Source organism: Nesoenas mayeri (genome assembly GCF_963082525.1).
Source record: "Nesoenas mayeri genome assembly, chromosome: 8".
Lineage (NCBI taxonomy): Eukaryota > Metazoa > Chordata > Aves > Columbiformes > Columbidae > Nesoenas > Nesoenas mayeri.
The window spans coordinates 6,283,047-6,299,645 of record NC_137554.1 but is presented as its reverse complement, the minus strand read 5'-3'; the positions used below and the strand labels follow the sequence as shown (position 1 = coordinate 6,299,645).

General features: G+C 40.9%; 1 protein-coding gene across 1 annotated transcript in view; it reads right to left on the bottom strand.

Annotated features, from left to right (window-relative positions):
* The window catches only part of ST6GALNAC5 (ST6 N-acetylgalactosaminide alpha-2,6-sialyltransferase 5), a gene marked incomplete at both ends in the record, with an annotated part of 68,458 nt that extends 52,094 nt beyond the window's left edge, over nucleotides 1–16,364 (bottom strand). Inside the window, 2 exons of the mRNA XM_080348383.1 lie at nucleotides 15,394–15,618; nucleotides 16,299–16,364. Coding sequence (XP_080204509.1) covers nucleotides 15,394–15,618; nucleotides 16,299–16,364 — 291 coding nt within the window. The remainder of the gene's footprint in view (nucleotides 1–15,393; nucleotides 15,619–16,298) is intronic.
* Between the last annotated feature and the right edge of the window lie 235 nt (nucleotides 16,365–16,599).

Here is a 16,599-nt window from a genome sequence, read left to right as displayed (position 1 = left end):
AGGGAGAATGCCACAGAGTTCTACCAGAAGCAAGACCAGGCTCTTTGAATAGCAATATTTGATTTGTAGCATTTCCTGACCTTGTGTGCCTCCTCCCAGCTCTGCAAAGCAGCATGTGGGAATGGGCTTAGTCACCCAATGCTATGATGTTGTTCCCCCAAGAAATAAAAAGAGTTACCAGAATGTCTGCCAACATAAGGCTGTAAGGAGATGCACTACAAGAAGTGATAGATTATAATAAAGAAAAAAAGAGTTGTTTGAGTCTGCCTTCCCTGACAGACCGTCAATATCACTTGATGGATTATTTGTCAGGGTTCACCATTTGTGTGTCATGTATCAAGGTTAAAGCACAACGTCGTGGCAGGAATGTGTGTATTTCAGTGTCTAATCAGAATAGCCTGGTCCGTACACTTTCTCTCCAAAAACTGTGCAGTGCAGCTTTTATTGCAGTTTCATTATCCATGATAACAGGATTTGCTACTTGCAGTTCTCCTCTCCAACCTTCCCAATTTAAATGAGAATAACAGAATTGTGTTATCTTTATTTCTACCCTTTGAAAGCAAAGAGAAAAATATTTATTCCTAATCCACAGAAAGCAAACTGAGGCCATTTAGATTTCAGCTGCATAATGTTAAGCCTGAAAGACGACCTTTATTTTTTTCTAAAGATAATACTCCATAAATCCTGTATTTTTGTACCAACTTGCTCATATCCCACTACTGCTATACAGAAAATAATTGGAACTTTTTAAATCCATATTCTTGTATTTATAATTTTTGTACTTCCTCTTTGGACTTCATAAATTTTAGGCGCAAAAACCAAGGGCTATCTGAACACCAAGCATACAGTGGATACCCTTACAGTTCACAGAATTTCAGGAGACTTACTGTTTTCACCTACTAGATCAAATACAGTCACCCCACAAATGATTTTGCCACAACTCAATGTCCCAGGAAACTCTGAATGAGCATTCAGAGAGGCTAAGGACTGAGCTGGCAGTCTCAAGACTACTTCTACCTTTGCTCTTAAAGATGATCTTTCCAGGTATACGGCGAGATTTTTCCTGCTCTTCCCAAACTGCTTCTGTTTCACAGGATTGTGATACATTTCATACTTTATACAAGAACAACCTTCATATTCAACTATGTTTTAAATAGATCTCATTTGTTGGTCGTCTTCTGCAGTCAGGTAAGGATTTCATTTTTCTTTACACTAAAATATGATGGAATTACTTGAAAATGCAAAGAGAAAACAATTTAACAATCTGAGATGTGCTATCATGATTCTTCTCCCCATCACTGAAATTATTGTTTTGCTTTTTAAACAGAATATATATTTTTATTTCGTGTTATATCATAGGTAACAATGGCACAATATAATACAACACAATCTAAAACAGATACCAAATATTTCACTTCCAAGCCATGCATGCAAGTCAGGTATCTCAAGTGATTGCTGAGGTTGAGTCCCCTTGGTTTTTGACACTTCAGCATTTCTCAAACTCCTACCTGAAACTCATGCTGGACACTTGAGGTCAAAACTATGGTTTGAACTCTTTTGTTTCACTATCCCCCTATGTCATAAGGAATTAATACTCCTGTACTTTAAGGCAGAATTCTCCATTTAATGCTTCTACGGGACCTGAAAATCCTCAGAAGTGAGGTGATATGTAAGTACGAAGGATTATTTTTTAATGAGCTGAGGGAAAGAACCTTTTGTTTCAGAAAACGGGAAGGTTATATGTGTGTAAAATACAAAAACAGCCACTTGAAAATACCTTTGAAGGAGAATGAAACATAATTTTTACTTGTTGAGGGTTTCTTTTCCTACTATTTCAAAAAATAAAGCCTGATTGGAAAAGTAGAATTTAGGCTTTTACCACACTCAAAAGCTTCTTTATAGTACATGTTACATACTGCTTCAACATACAACCTGTATCGCTTCATCAGATGATTATGTTACCGCGCTGAATGATTTTTTACACAAATTGCACTAGTTGGCCATTAGCAAACAATTATTTAAAAATTCATCTTGACAAGTTTTAGCTCGGACAGCATTAACTAAATGGCACAGATATTCACAGTGAAATGTAAACCTTTGCTACCTATAGCACAATATTGTGGCTCCTTACTAACAGTTTTATACCCTGTTGGTCAAAACCATTAGCTTTAATCTTTCACAATGAATTTAATTTGGCTTCTCATCTTCACCATTCTTTTCACACAGTTCTGTTTCAAGTCTTGCCTTGGCTAAATATGCTGCAACTATAGCACATTTCTTCTTTTGAGACTTAATGTTGTAATTTGAAAGGAAAATGTAGGAGTAATTACTGATGTAATAAAACATGAGCGTACTGTGGACAACTCTACAGAATTTTAATTAGGAGATGTAGGTCCACAAAATATCCCCTGTCCTCCTTTCAATGAGCTGTCACCCACCGCCCATCTTATTTTCCTGAATTTAATATTTTGAACACTTTGTCAACTTTGTCTTCATATTTCACAAGCATAAACATAAAGCAAATTATGATGCTGCTAAATAAGAGCTTGAAATGCAATCTTCTTATAGAAATAAGTCTTACACAGCTTCTTTTTTATTGATTACTCTGTTCAAAAATATGAAGGCGTTGATATTAGGAGAGTTCATTCGCTTTTATTTCTTTGCACCTTGACACGGCCTCAGTCTAAAGAAGGATCTAACCAGACTCTGACAGTTAAAGATTAAGAGTCCTGCCATACCAACAGCCTTGACAAAGGAGCTTAACTTAATCCTTAAGGCAGCATAAGATGTCTTATATGTATTACTGCGTAGGAGCACAACTTTAATAAACACAGTGTAATGTAATTTTTATTAGTTTTACTGATGTAATGCACAGGGTATGAAACGCAACAAAACTGACAGATCTATTTGTTCTCCAGGGGAAACAAAAAGGAACTAGAAAACTTACTATTTTTTAAAAAAGATTACTTCTGTTTTGAATTTCAAAGTCTCGGTGCTTTGCACAGACTAGTACACAAATGAGCAATTCCAATTAAAAAAAGACGAGCTGATGCAACCTTGTCATCCACGATCCAGAAGTGAGGGGACTACAATTTCAGCCCAATGGGTTGACACACTGCTGGGGTACAGCTGGTTTTATCTTAGCCACAAGGGTTTTGTGCATTTCCCTGTGAGCACTGCACTCCATTTAAAACAGTCTTGAGAACTTAAATCACTGTTGGTCCTTCGATTTGGTATGATATGGCTCAGATCACCTCTTGCACCTTCAAGTGGAATTTATATATTTTTTTTATTTGCTACAGACCATGAAAATTCACCATTGTACCTGAAAGTTCAAATGTTAGGACACTAATTGTCACATTAAAATGATTTTTCTTCACACCATGCACTACAAATAGGATATGCCATCTTCATAACACACTGAAAAATGTCCCTGGGAAGTGGCTTAATTATAAAAAATCATTCCTGAGAAACTTTAATAAAACTGATGCATCTTATCATCAATCAATTTATTCTATATGTGTCTTAGAGCACTGATACAAGCATAATGGCTCTGTCTGTTTTTAGCATAAACTCTGCTTCTAAGGTGCTCCTAACACAGCCGTTTCACTGTATTCCATATCAACATGAAACCTCAAAGACAGGTTTTCAGGTCCTGTGAATCATCTCAATTTGATCTGAAGATACGTGCTATTACAGGTTATATGTATACGTATATATAAGGTTTGTTGCTATTCTATCTTGAGAGCAGTGAGAGTTCTGACGAGAAGACACAGAGAGCTGCACCTTCTACTGAAGCCCAGGATGCTGCACATACGGTGTCTTTCATGAGAGCAGAAACAATCCTTACAGGCAGGTAACAAGCTGTGCAAAGTTTCAAATCAGCACAGCTGGGAGTGAAAGGTGATTCTGAAGTCTCATTTCACTTTCCAGGCCAAAACGTCCACAGGCATAATTATAAATACACTGAAAGCTGCTCTGTATTGCACAAATTGCTGCAGATCAAAAGGGATCACGGTGCTGGCAGAAATCAGACACAGTAATACCAGAGATACCCTCCTGGCCCTGATATCCCCCCTCCACATCTACCAGCTGCACAAAGTACCTCATTTGTGCCCTTAACCATCAGGGATACACCAATACTACTCCTGAGAAAGAATATTCAGCAGATCTGTAACTAGGTTCGTTGTTTCTTTGCGCTGCTACTGAGACACAAAGCAGACACAGCGAAAGTGAAGAATTTTGCCCTAGTTTTGATTCTACTTGTAAGAAACCAGAGCTTTTGGCTATTCATAAAAGGATAAAATTAAATTTATTAACATGGTAATTGCATACATAAAGAGTACCATTAAGGCTCAGCAGTCTTATAGTAGCGAAGATACTACTAAATATCCTATCGGCAAAAATTCATCATTGACTGACATCAAGATACAGTCACCAATGTTTCCAAAGAAATATACATGGTGAGAATACCAGAAAACACAAATGAAAACACAAACGTTACAAAAAGAACCTATGTGTATAGAAATTGACATGTCACAAACAAAAGACTCTTAGCTTCATTCTCAAACACGCCTTTCTAAAGCAGAGCAATTTAAAATGTTTTCTTTGATAAGTATGCACCCAGTGAAAACAGCAGAATTTTGTCACAATTGTGACTTAGATCTCTAAATCATGCTCTGTGAACTTAATTTACGGTCTTATTTCAAACTTCAAAAACCTGATCCACAACATCATCTATCATATTAGGCTGCTGTACAAAAGAGAAATGCTGAAAAATAGTCCTTTTTTGTTAAGCGTACTAAAAACGTGGCAATGCGATGACCAAAATTTCAGCAACAAGAGTACTGTGTGGCACGTAAGTAAATGTTCTGGCTGAACACCAAGAAGCGTGCAACTGTACAATAAACCTATAGGTTGTAGTTATATTCTCCAGTCGTATTAGGCAAGAAATTCTTGGTGGTGCAGCAGAGGGCTGGAAACACTCCTCCAGAGCAGGGTTAGGAAGTCATTAGGATATGGACTAGCAGGGTTTTGCAAGGAGATACAAATTCTGACCATGCTCTGCATAACCAACCACAAGCAAACTCTGCATGTTGTGGGGGACTATGGCGGGTCTGTGGATTCCCTGATGGAAGGCATGGGAACAGAAATTAGCCCTGAAGATACTAAGGCCTAACAGTGAGAAAGATGGGAGTAAAGGAGTATCCAGAGATATTAAGGTGTACTCGTGAGCGAGAAGGCAGTAGAGAGTAACACTGATGACAGCAAAATTAGCCAACGATATGTTACTGCTGTAACTTGTAACCAGTAGCGAGGAGACACACGAATCGGTAAAACTATGAAAATGCACTTGTGACAATAAATGGCATCTACTACTTTCATCCTGGAAGAAACTGGTTTATGTTGTTTGTCCGTCTCAAACACGACAGCCTGTGCGTCGAGATTGTAGGACGCAGACAAGCTCTATGGTATAAACTACGTAATCGTACTAAAGATGCTGCTAAGCCTAAGATGACAAAACCCTGCCTCTCAGTCAAGCTTCTTAGTTCTGGCTTAGCAACATGCTAACTGCAGCTACTCAGCTGCCAAAGCAGAGACGGTGCATCTCCAGCCAGCTCAAAGGGAGGGCAGAGCACGCTCTCGTCTGCTGGCAAAATCCCACGTAGACATATGCTTAGACATCATGTCAGCTGGCACTCGGCAAGAGCGCCAAACTCTCACTGAAGTGCTGGTTATTATGTACAGTGCCACTGATGTCCCAGGTAGTTCTCATGGATAACGTGAGCAATATTATAACAAACTGTCTCAGTCTTCGTAAGGCTCATGAATCACTATTAAAAACAGAAAGAAATCAGAGCAGTGTTACAAAGAGAATATGTAAGTAGATGAACAAATGGAAACAGCGGTGACTTGACCACAAGTTTTTAATTTGTAAAATGTATTTTGGGTAGTCATCCTTAATATTAATTGGAATGACCATTTTATGGAATGTGTTAATAAAGAAATTATCTAAATTAAACACAAAGTGTTTTGTTATGTTTTAAGACTTCACCTACAATTGTGCAGGCACAGGCAGATGAGCTAAGGAAGGAGAGGCAGTATTAACTCTGCATCACTCTGGCAGCTGCTGTATTTTGAGGTTTTATGTTCCTATGTTAGCCAAGCAATATGCTGAGATGTGTAAAACTAACCCTTTTACAGTAGCATTAGGAATAAAATGGACAACAACAAAATTTAGGAGCACATCTGTAATTATTCTAACCTTCACGGATGAAACTTATCCAAGTGTCTGAAGGACTGACCCAAAGATGCCGCATTGAAAGGTACAGTGGAGCCCAGAAGGGACAGCACAGGTTGCACAACAGCACATAGTCCCCATGAGCCTCTGCACTCCACGTAAAGACTGAGCATAAGGTTGGGGAGCACTGCTTCTGTGCATGCGATGTGGCTGAAAGCGTTCTCATAAGGATCATGGACAACTCTTGCAAATTATGTTTTCTAAACATTTCTTTGCTGTGGCCAAATGGTCAATCTCTGCAAATACAAGGTGTATGCAGTTTGGAAGGCTGAAGTTAAAGAAGAGCTAGTATTTCAGGTGCAGTTTTGATCCCTGGCACTACACTTGAGAATTGTCCAGAACAGTTTCGGGCATGTCTGCACCACCATTCCCTAAGCACCCCGTGTAGCTTCAGCCTGTCCCGACCCTTAACGCCACAGAAAGCACAGCCCAGAGCCAGCCCAGCTACAGAAGAAACGTACCTGCCAAAGGTCAGGATTTACGTGCTCAGATACACTGTGTCTATTCTGCTTCCAAATTCAAGCTAACAAGCATGTCTTGAACTACACCAGGCAGACTTACTGACCCGGCCTCCTCCAGCTTTGGCATCTCTGCATCACACTTCATTAGCCTGCAACCACGTGCCACCTTCCTGCCAGATGCCTGATTATGTGCTCCCTCAGGTGCTCGTGTTTTGTACAAGTCACACAGGTGAATTTCACTGAAATTGAGCAGAAGTGTCAATCCACAGAGAACACAATGCAGGTGAGAAAGCTTAGAAAGTAACGAGCTTGAATGCAACTCACCTCACTATCTAAAAAGCACAGCCTGGTGTCTCAAACTGGGAGAAGAGGTTTCAACCTCATGCAGGCAAACTGGAATGTAGCATGTGTTTGGTGATGAATGCAGTCTCTGGAAGCCTATTTCTCAGCAAGCTATTTCTTAAGCATAACAATATTCCTTTAACTTTCCTGTGCACGGAGCTTGAGACAGATGTACATTTGCACAAACTTGCACTGTTGAATTTTTCTTTTCCTTAGAGATAACTCTCAGACTGATGCTCTGCTGAGTGTTGTTACATCTACTTTTATGACCTGCTATAGCTGAGGGCAAGATATAGTCTAATTTAATACTGTCCAACAGTACAAAATTTACAGAATATGTTGTTTCTGCAATATTAACATCATGCCAATACCTGAGGATGCTAATAACATAGTAAAATGAAACTAGAATATTTGCTAAAGAAAAGCGCATATTCCAAATGTATTGACTGTTTACTGAGAAACATGCTCATCCTTTTTTCCAGGTTATTTCTTACTAAGCCATCCATTCTATAGTGGAAATTTTTCTACAGCTGCAATGAATCCTTAATGTGTTGTATTCAACAACAAAGTACACATTTATATATTCTTGCTCTATATTACTTAGAACAGTCCAGATTATTAAATCTGAATTAAGAAAAACTGATCTATGGTGCCTGTATACCATATAAGCCCATTATTCTTCCCTTTTCTTGGACTACGAGCATTCTGCACTAGTTCACTCTCAGTGTGAAAAAATACTCTAGCGATCTATTAAATATATTGGTTTTCCCCCTCCACATTTTAAAATAAACCAATCCTACTCTCAAGTTTTCTTAAATGGTTCCAGTAAGAATCTAGTATTTATTATTGCAGTTAATATATATACTGTGCTTCTCTCATATTGTATGTCTCTCTGCATACAGTCCAGGCACTAACAGTATTACCAGATCTGCCTAACCCCAGCTCAAACATGGTATATTCTCTATAGGAATGTGTACGTGTTTCTCAGCGCCCAACTCCGTCTTTCACATAACACCATCAAGGGGCACCTTGGAGCTCCACTTCTTTTGTATTTTGCACTTCTGTTGCAAATAGACTCTCTAAAGACTGAAGGTTTCAGCTTCAACTTGTCCCTTCACTTCCTGTGCAACCCTTATTATTAACTGTATTTGGATATTTTCAGCATGACAATGGAGAACAATTAATAGTAGTATCCAAACTGAAAATAATTCCTTTTCCAGATGACAGCAAACTTGAGTAATTATCCTGATCTTAACACTTTAAGCTTTAACTATTAGAGCAAGAGACTGATGACTAACAAAGATTGCTTAGGGATGAGGTGAAACAGAGTAAGGTGAAACATCATGATGCTTCATCTCACCTTCAAAGTAGCTTTTGTGCTGTCACATCTGCTTATATCAGCACCAAATGAGTGCTGATTTGATCATAATTGCCCTAATTAGAAGTTCAATTAATACACTGTGTTCTTTGTATCAATGCCACCTCAGCAGCAAGGATGTGCATATGGAGCATTACTGAGCAATATACAGGTTAAACCAATAAGGAAGGTCACCAGGAAAAGGAAACTACCGCAGCCTATTGTTCTGAGGATATCACATCATTACGATAACACTCAATATCCACTTATGCCCCAGGACAGGCAGAAAGGGAGAACGTAAGGAACTCTATTGAGATATATCCATCAGCTGTGAACAAAAATTACATTTCCTGTCATTGAAAATCTCATTTAGTTCAGACTTGGTTCCACTAAGGATTAAGACCCTTCAAAAGAATACTTTGTCTTTACAGGAAGATGAAAATAGCCTAAAATGCTCATGGTGAAAAACTGTGTGCAAAAAGTGCATAATATGGTGACTTTCAGTGGTTATCAAATATAATATACTTCAGCACACACCAGAAATATAAATGTGGTCATTAAAACTAATGAGGAAAATGAAACAAAAAAAAATTAAGGAGTTTTACGTGAGAGACAGGCACATCTTACTAGCAAAGTGTCACCAATTCCCTGCCTGGAAGTATTTTGTGTATCCATTAAATCAAGAATTTTGCATGTTCACAAAAGCAGCAGCAGACAAGGAAAACAGACAGCACCCACTTATTAAAATATGACCCACAGGATATTCATAAAACAGGGAGGAGTATATTTACTCAGTCTTCACCTTCCACAATTCAGGACAAAGCCTGTAATCCAGAATCCATCAAGAAAACACCAGAAGCACTAACTAAATAAATAAATAAATACATCTTCATGCTTCTGCAGTTTTTCCTCTATGAAGAAAAATACTTTGTCTTAGTCAACTGTAAAAACAAGGTAATATATTATGACCAATTTCATGGTATCAGAAGACATGGCTGTGAGATGTGACTTTTTTTAAAAGTGAGAAAATGAAACCACAATTCTGCATTAACTATCTTGACCTGACCATCAACCCACCATTTATGTTTGTACCGAAAGCAATCATCAAGATTTTGCGATACAGTCTCTGAAACCTTCTTTTTGCTTCATTTGCTAGGAAGGAATAAACCTATGTCACAAAACGTCACAAAATACATAAGGCAAGATCTCCAACTGGCATAAACTCCAATACTTTCACTGTTTTCTGTATAACTATGGTAACTTCCTCTCCTTCCCCTTCTCAATAACCAGAAAATGAGCAGAACTCGGCTAGTTTGTGGTTGGGTAGGTTTTTATGCATGATGTTACATACAATAACACCATGTGTTAGATGCATACCAATCACCTTTCCATTTTCAGGGACATCTGAGTATTTAATAGCACCTGTACTCTTTCTAGACAATTCTTTTAAGCAATGGGTTCCGACTTCTACCTGCAGTCCCACCTCTACTAGTTCACTTCATTTTTAACGGCACTTATTTTACAAAGAGTTAGGCAACAGTGATAACTGTAAAATATTACTTGTTTATATTATCCTGATAGCTAACATTTGTGTTCTGGAGCCAGAATTCTATTAAAAAATGTCCAGCTATGGAATATGGCCTTTTTCATTAAATAAATGCATAAACAGAACAGCTAACTGATACCTAGGTGTAAACATCTGAAAATATTTCAAGATATTTTAAGGAGGAACAGTGCAGGATTACTGGTTCTTTGCAGAGGTGCCAAGCAACCTGGAAAACAGAAAAATGTACCATCATTTCCCATCATTGTTGTGAGCTACATATTGCACACTAGGTATTGTCATCTAGTGCACACAGAAGCTGATAAAAATTATAGACAAGGGTCATAAAAATGAATGAATCCAGTATTATGATTTGTTAGGCTGAAAAAGCACACTACTGCAGCAGCTGAAAAGCAAGAAAATATCAAGTACAAGATAGTCATTATTCAAACGTTGCACAAATCTGGTAAAACGATGGTCTCTGCTCTCTCTCTGTGGATATTCAGTTACATTCTCCGACTGCTGTGGTCTTTTTTAACTCTGTCAACTGTGTGAGGGTTTTAACGAAGCTACAGTTTATCAGTGTATAAGATCACTACAGTATGTAAACAAACAACAGTCCAGAAACCACAAAACACTGAAACAGGGGCTTTTTGGACTCACATCTTGCCCAGGTCTCAGATGAAGTGTCTCCCCACAAAGCTATTTTAGAATAAAGTCTCCCCCTGGTGGATCTCTCACATAATAAAAGCTCCATCAAATAACTGAATCATAAATTCTGCACTCCTTCCTTTGCAGGTAAGAATTTCAGAGGCAAGAAGAAACTTGTAACGAAGTCATGGTAACATGGTTTCCTTCAACCCAGTGGGCTCAATCCCACCTCAAGCAAGAAAAGAAGTTTTGCTGTAAGATAATTTATGATCCCGTGATAAATTCATTTGAAAGACACTAAAACCCTCAAAAGAATTTCATTCCTTCCCATGTCCATGTCAGTTAGTTATGAAGGTTGGTCTAGTGACCCCCTCCGCAAAATATTCAGCCCAAACCTATCAATGGTTTAACTATTTAGGTAAAATTCATACTCCAAACTCTATGTAAAACTTATTTAAAATAACGTAAAACATGGCAAAATTCCCTTCCTATTTTAAGTGCACAAAGTTTACTATCCTAGAAAAAATAGTTTCATCCCAGAACAACGTATTTTGTCTCGGAGATTAAGGAGCTATAGCGCTATTTGCACAATGACTCTTCCTCAAACACTTCATTAACTACACTGTTCTCTGATTTGCATTAATTGAAGGGGATCACAAAGATTTCTTTGCATATAATAATTTACATTATCATAAATTAAGAAATCATTGTGATTGCTTAAATTATCATGTTGATCTCAATGCTCTCTTAAGGTACTTAAATATGGTTCTACTAAATCACACATTTTGTCTGCAAGATTGATTTTGATTTTTTTTTTCCTAAGAAACAAAATCCTCGATGGCTTGAAATATTATTCAATGACATACGTAACAAACTCATATTTTATTCGCAGTACCAACTGTTGAGTCAACACTGGGTAAGAAGTGTTTTAACTATCCAAAAGCACGTTCTCACATTCATTTCAGAATACTAATATAACGGTTAGCTATTTATTTCTTGCAAGTTCTGGAATAGTGCTACATTTCCTAATTTCCTTAATGGTCTCTTATGTGTATTCAGTCATTGCTTAAAAATATTAGCATCATAATTTCTTGCTAGTACTATGATAAATCAAAAGAAAGTCTTATCCCCATGCCTTCCCATGGAACAGTGTCACTCTGCTTCCCTCAATGCCAGTGACAAAACCTCTTTCATTTCAAGATTACACTCAAAGAATTCATGAAAGACATTAGTTTGACAGCCTGGGACTCTCATCCTTCCTAATTGCAGAACAGATGCAATAGCTAAGCAGTGCTACACTCTGCCAATGTGCTCCTGTAGGAAGCAACAGCTCCTCGAAGTAGAACAGTAGCTGCTAGTTCTCCACTTCATTTGGTCCTTGACCTCTCAATAGCAACTATCAGCAAACCATGTTTTCTGTTCCAAATGCCAGAGTTTTTAGGATATAAACATCCGGCTATTAGGAACAAAAATGGTATTATTCATTTCAAACATCCATCAACAATGACTGTCAGCTGCTGGTGCTCTGGGACATGTAGAGGCAAAATGCCAAAAACCAACCTCTGAATCCAATGCATTTCTGAATTTTCTTGGTTTAGGAGTTCAGTTCAACAAAAACCAAGTTTGCACTGCTAAACCGCGAAAGACTGTTAAAGCTATAATAAGAACATGGGTTCTGATCTCTGCTGATTGAGTCAGGGAAAAATGGGCTTGCAAAAACCATGAAGGCAAAGCACTAAGAGACAAAACATCACAAATCTGACCAAGTGACAAGAGACTCCTGCAAAAGGACTCTTCAATCCGGTAAAAAGAATATTACGTGTTTTAGCTGTACTCTCAGAGCCTGCCTGCTTATCTTGACGGGACAGATAAGGAACTACAGCTCTTACTGAATATGAAATAAAAAGAGGAAAATAATTGGTAATTACAATATTGCAAGCTATATTTTACAATAATTCATACTTTACTAATTATCTTGATGTTCTGGCAAACAGTCTCCATACATGATCACCCAGCACTACTAAATGAGCTGTATTTCTAGTAGTGACAGAAGAGACTTCACAATGTAAACAATTGTTACATTTTGTCCCCGAAGAAAAATGTCTATACTACCATATAACACAGCTTCTGAATGTGTCAATTCTCATATTGTAATTACGGATTAATAACAACTTTAGTACTTATCATATAGCTTCTGCATATATGTGCATACTGTCATGAAATGCATCAGAATGGATACACCACCACAAACATGAAACTAGGTTTTCCTATTAAAGCAAACCATGGGATCCAGAAACAAAGTCTTTCCAAAGCTGAGAAGGTGTTCCAGCTCCTCCATCTGAATGATCTAGAGATTTAGTCTTCTGCTAACTGTCATTCATGCATCAACACGTACCAAGGATGAATTCTGTATAATGGTCATTCAGCTTCAGGTCATTCGACCTGACAGGTAATCTCAAAACTCTATATAGGAAATTAAGGAAGCTCTACTGTGAAAAATCTACCATCCACTGTCATTTCACACTGTCACCTCTATGCCATCAAAGTAGTAAGTACCATGGCTGCAGTCATTCCCCCCTTGCTTTTCCAAGCCTGTTGTCCTCAAACAACAGGTACTTTTCATCTCATTCCAGACCTCCTTGTCTTTTCAAATACCACGTCTTTCTCACAGCCACAGAATTTCATCATGCTCTCTTCTTGCAGATCTCCTAAAATTCCTTAAACGTCCTTGATTCCTTCATTTCCTCTCCCTTTGGGCTGGACTTGCTATTCAAGCTGTCTTCTCTGCAGCCTCCAGTGTCCCACCCAAAAAACATGTTCTCTGAAAATTTTTCACTATTTCTCAGTTCTTGCAATCTCTCTCCCTATTCTCACGATCACCGATCCTGCATCCTTCTCTTTCCAAACCATTAACACCTGCAGAAAACCTCCGTATTCTGGGATTGTAAAGCCATGTTATATATGTGAGTCTGTTAAATTACTAAAACAAATACACTGTTAAGAGCCCGTCTCTCCCACTTCATCTCTTTATGGTAACACAGTGTCCTCACTGCTCTGTATACCACAGTGGCACGGCTCTCTGCATGATTTCATGTGCATTAAAAGAAGACAAAGCAAGCTGGAAACACAGCAGGGACTGCACAATCTTCTTTTTGACCCACAGAAGTTATGTGGAAAAGTTATTAAACCTTCAGCAGATTATTACTGTGAAGCATGAGGTATGTGAAATGAAATTCAGAAATTGAGTATATGTGGGTTTTGGGCCATATTACAATATATTAAAAAGCCAGAGGATCAGCTTTCTCCAAAACACAGAGAAACATTAAAATTACTCTGGAAAATAATAAAGAAAGAATTGTGATTTGAAGTATGTTCTATTAATGAAGGGTGTTTGGGAGTCAGGAGAAAGCAACGTAAGGGGTTACCACTGCCAGAGGTAGTGCATATACACCCTAAAAAACCCATAGATACCTTTTAAATTACTACTGCTTACAAAAATCATGTGCACATTTACCTCCAGCTAACCATTACAGTTATGTTCAAGAACAGAAGAATTACAAGAGAACATCTCACACAATAGGAAGCTCCATGGCCAAACTTGCTTTTTCTATACAGACACTATATTTGAGAATTTCCTGAACCATGTAATAAAGCAAATAAAAAGTCTACAAGGGACCATCACAAGTTATTTTCCTATGTTAAGAGCCCTACAGATAACTCCTGCAGAGAAAGTGAAGCCAGAAGGAATCAAAGTCACTAGTCTTCACACAGTACCTCTAAACTGAGCCCAGTGACTTGTTTGACAACAGATCTTTCAGAAAGATGCCAGTCTAGATATGAAAACATGAGAAAGTGGAGAACCCTTACTTCCTTTCCTTATTTTTTGCAGTAAATATTTACTGTAAGAAGTGTGTGTACTAAACATTATCTGGGCTTTTGGCAGAGAGGGGTCCTTGGGAGTTTCCATGTAAAAGCAACAAACTCAAGACTGCACAAAAAGCAGAGGAATCTGCCTTCTGAGAAAATTACTGAAGCTCAAGTATCTCTTCAACATGGATGTGCTACCTTGCTCACTTTATGTCATTACATCTGTCCTGAGAGATATCAAAGCTTACTCTGCCTGTCCCTGGTAAAGGAGTATTGCAGTCTGACAATCCAGACTGGTAATTCCTGTGTCAAGGGGAGGGACATCATTTTGTTCACTGTTAAAGAAGTATCCCCAATTTCTAGAATGGAGACTATGGTTGATGACTTCTGCTTCCCAGGAGGAGGATGAAAAGGTCATTTGTGCAGTTCAGTTTCCTAAGACAAAATGAGCTAAGAATAAACACCTGCCTATTGACTTTACCTTCCAGTAACTAAACTTCCTTCTTCAGCCCTCCCTAATATTGTCATAAACATACATCTGTAGTGCACCTCTAGCATCAGAAACAAAACGCTTCACCCTCCATCTTCTACTGGGCAAGGGAAGAGAAAGCCAACACTCCACAAACGCCTGACCACAGGCTAGACACCGCATCCTGCTAATCCATACACCCAGGGCCAGGCACTAGGGCAGCGAAGCCACCCCGGACACCGAGTCACCAGGGCACCCCATGCCCCTGGGCTGGGCCCCGCCGCCGCACGGAGGGCAGGAAGGAGAGCTCTGCAGGTGCGGGGTCGGTGCCCCCTTGGGAGGACGCGGCAGCGCGGGGTCCCCGGCTACCCCGAGGGCCGGGTTGTGCGAGCGGAGGCTCACCTTGTGCTCCAGGACGCTGATGTAGCCCTCCAGGAGACCGGCCCCGACGGGGAGCGCCGGGTGGTGCTGGTCCCGTTCCGGCGGGCGGCTGGGCACCGCCGCCACTTGCTGCTGCTGCCGCCGCCGCGGCTCCGGGTGGCCACCGCCGCCGCCGATGCCGCCGTACATGAGCAACAAGCTGGTGCACATGGTGGTGAGCGCCAAGCAGACGGCCAGCCCGTGGCGCTGCGGGGGGCAGAGAGAGAAGCGGCTCAGAGCCGCGGGGCACCGGCTTCCCCCGCCGCGGGCCCAGCGGGGCGCTCCATTCCCTGCCGCCGCACTCGCGGCGCCCGCAAGTTTCACGCCGCCAGAGACCCGGCAAAAGTGCGAGGAGAGACCTGGAGAACCCCCTCCTTCCTCCTCCTGGCGTCTCGCCGCTCTGCTCCCCTGCCTTCCTCCCTCTCCCCCAGTCCGGCTTCCTTGCCGCTTCTCCCCTCTTCATGCCCAGTTCCCCCACGCCTCTCATTCCCATGCAGCCGTTCCCCCTTTGGGCACCTTATCCGTGCATTTTAACGAGTGTTGGGGATTGTGGCGCTCTCCGCTCGCGCAGCTACCTACAGCCTCATCCTTTAAACAGCTCAGCTTTCTATACGCTCATTAAAACGGACACACACAGACACATAAAACCCCCGACCCGCGAGCAACACAAATAAAACAAAGCAGACGGAAAGTTCTTCGCCGCCGCCACCGGGGTTTTGTTCCCTTCGCGTGATCCCGAGAAGCCGCGGGGACACAGCCCGGGGAAGGCTGGAGCGTGTGCAGGGTGCCCGGGGCAGCCCCGCTCCGCTCCGCGCCGGTCCTCTCCTCTCCTCCCCTCTCCTCCCCGCCGCCGGAGCCGGGATGAGCAGAGCCAACAATGCACTTACCATCAGGGTCTTCATTTTGTGCGCCTCCCGGCCGCCAGTCCTCCCGCTCCCCGCTAGGCTCGGCATGGCGGGGAAGCCGCAGACATGGCTCGGCCGGAGAAGTGCCGCCGTGGCGGGGATTAGGGGCGAATTACACCCGGCCGGGCCCTCAGAGCCGGGTCCTCGCCTGCCCCGCCTGCCTCCGCCTCCGCCCCCGCCTCCTGCTGCCGGCGCAGCGGCGGCTCCAGGGCAGGTGGAAGTTTACTTCTGCCTCCCCCTCGGTCGCGCCGCTCCGGGGGCGAGCACACGGCGCAGCGGCACC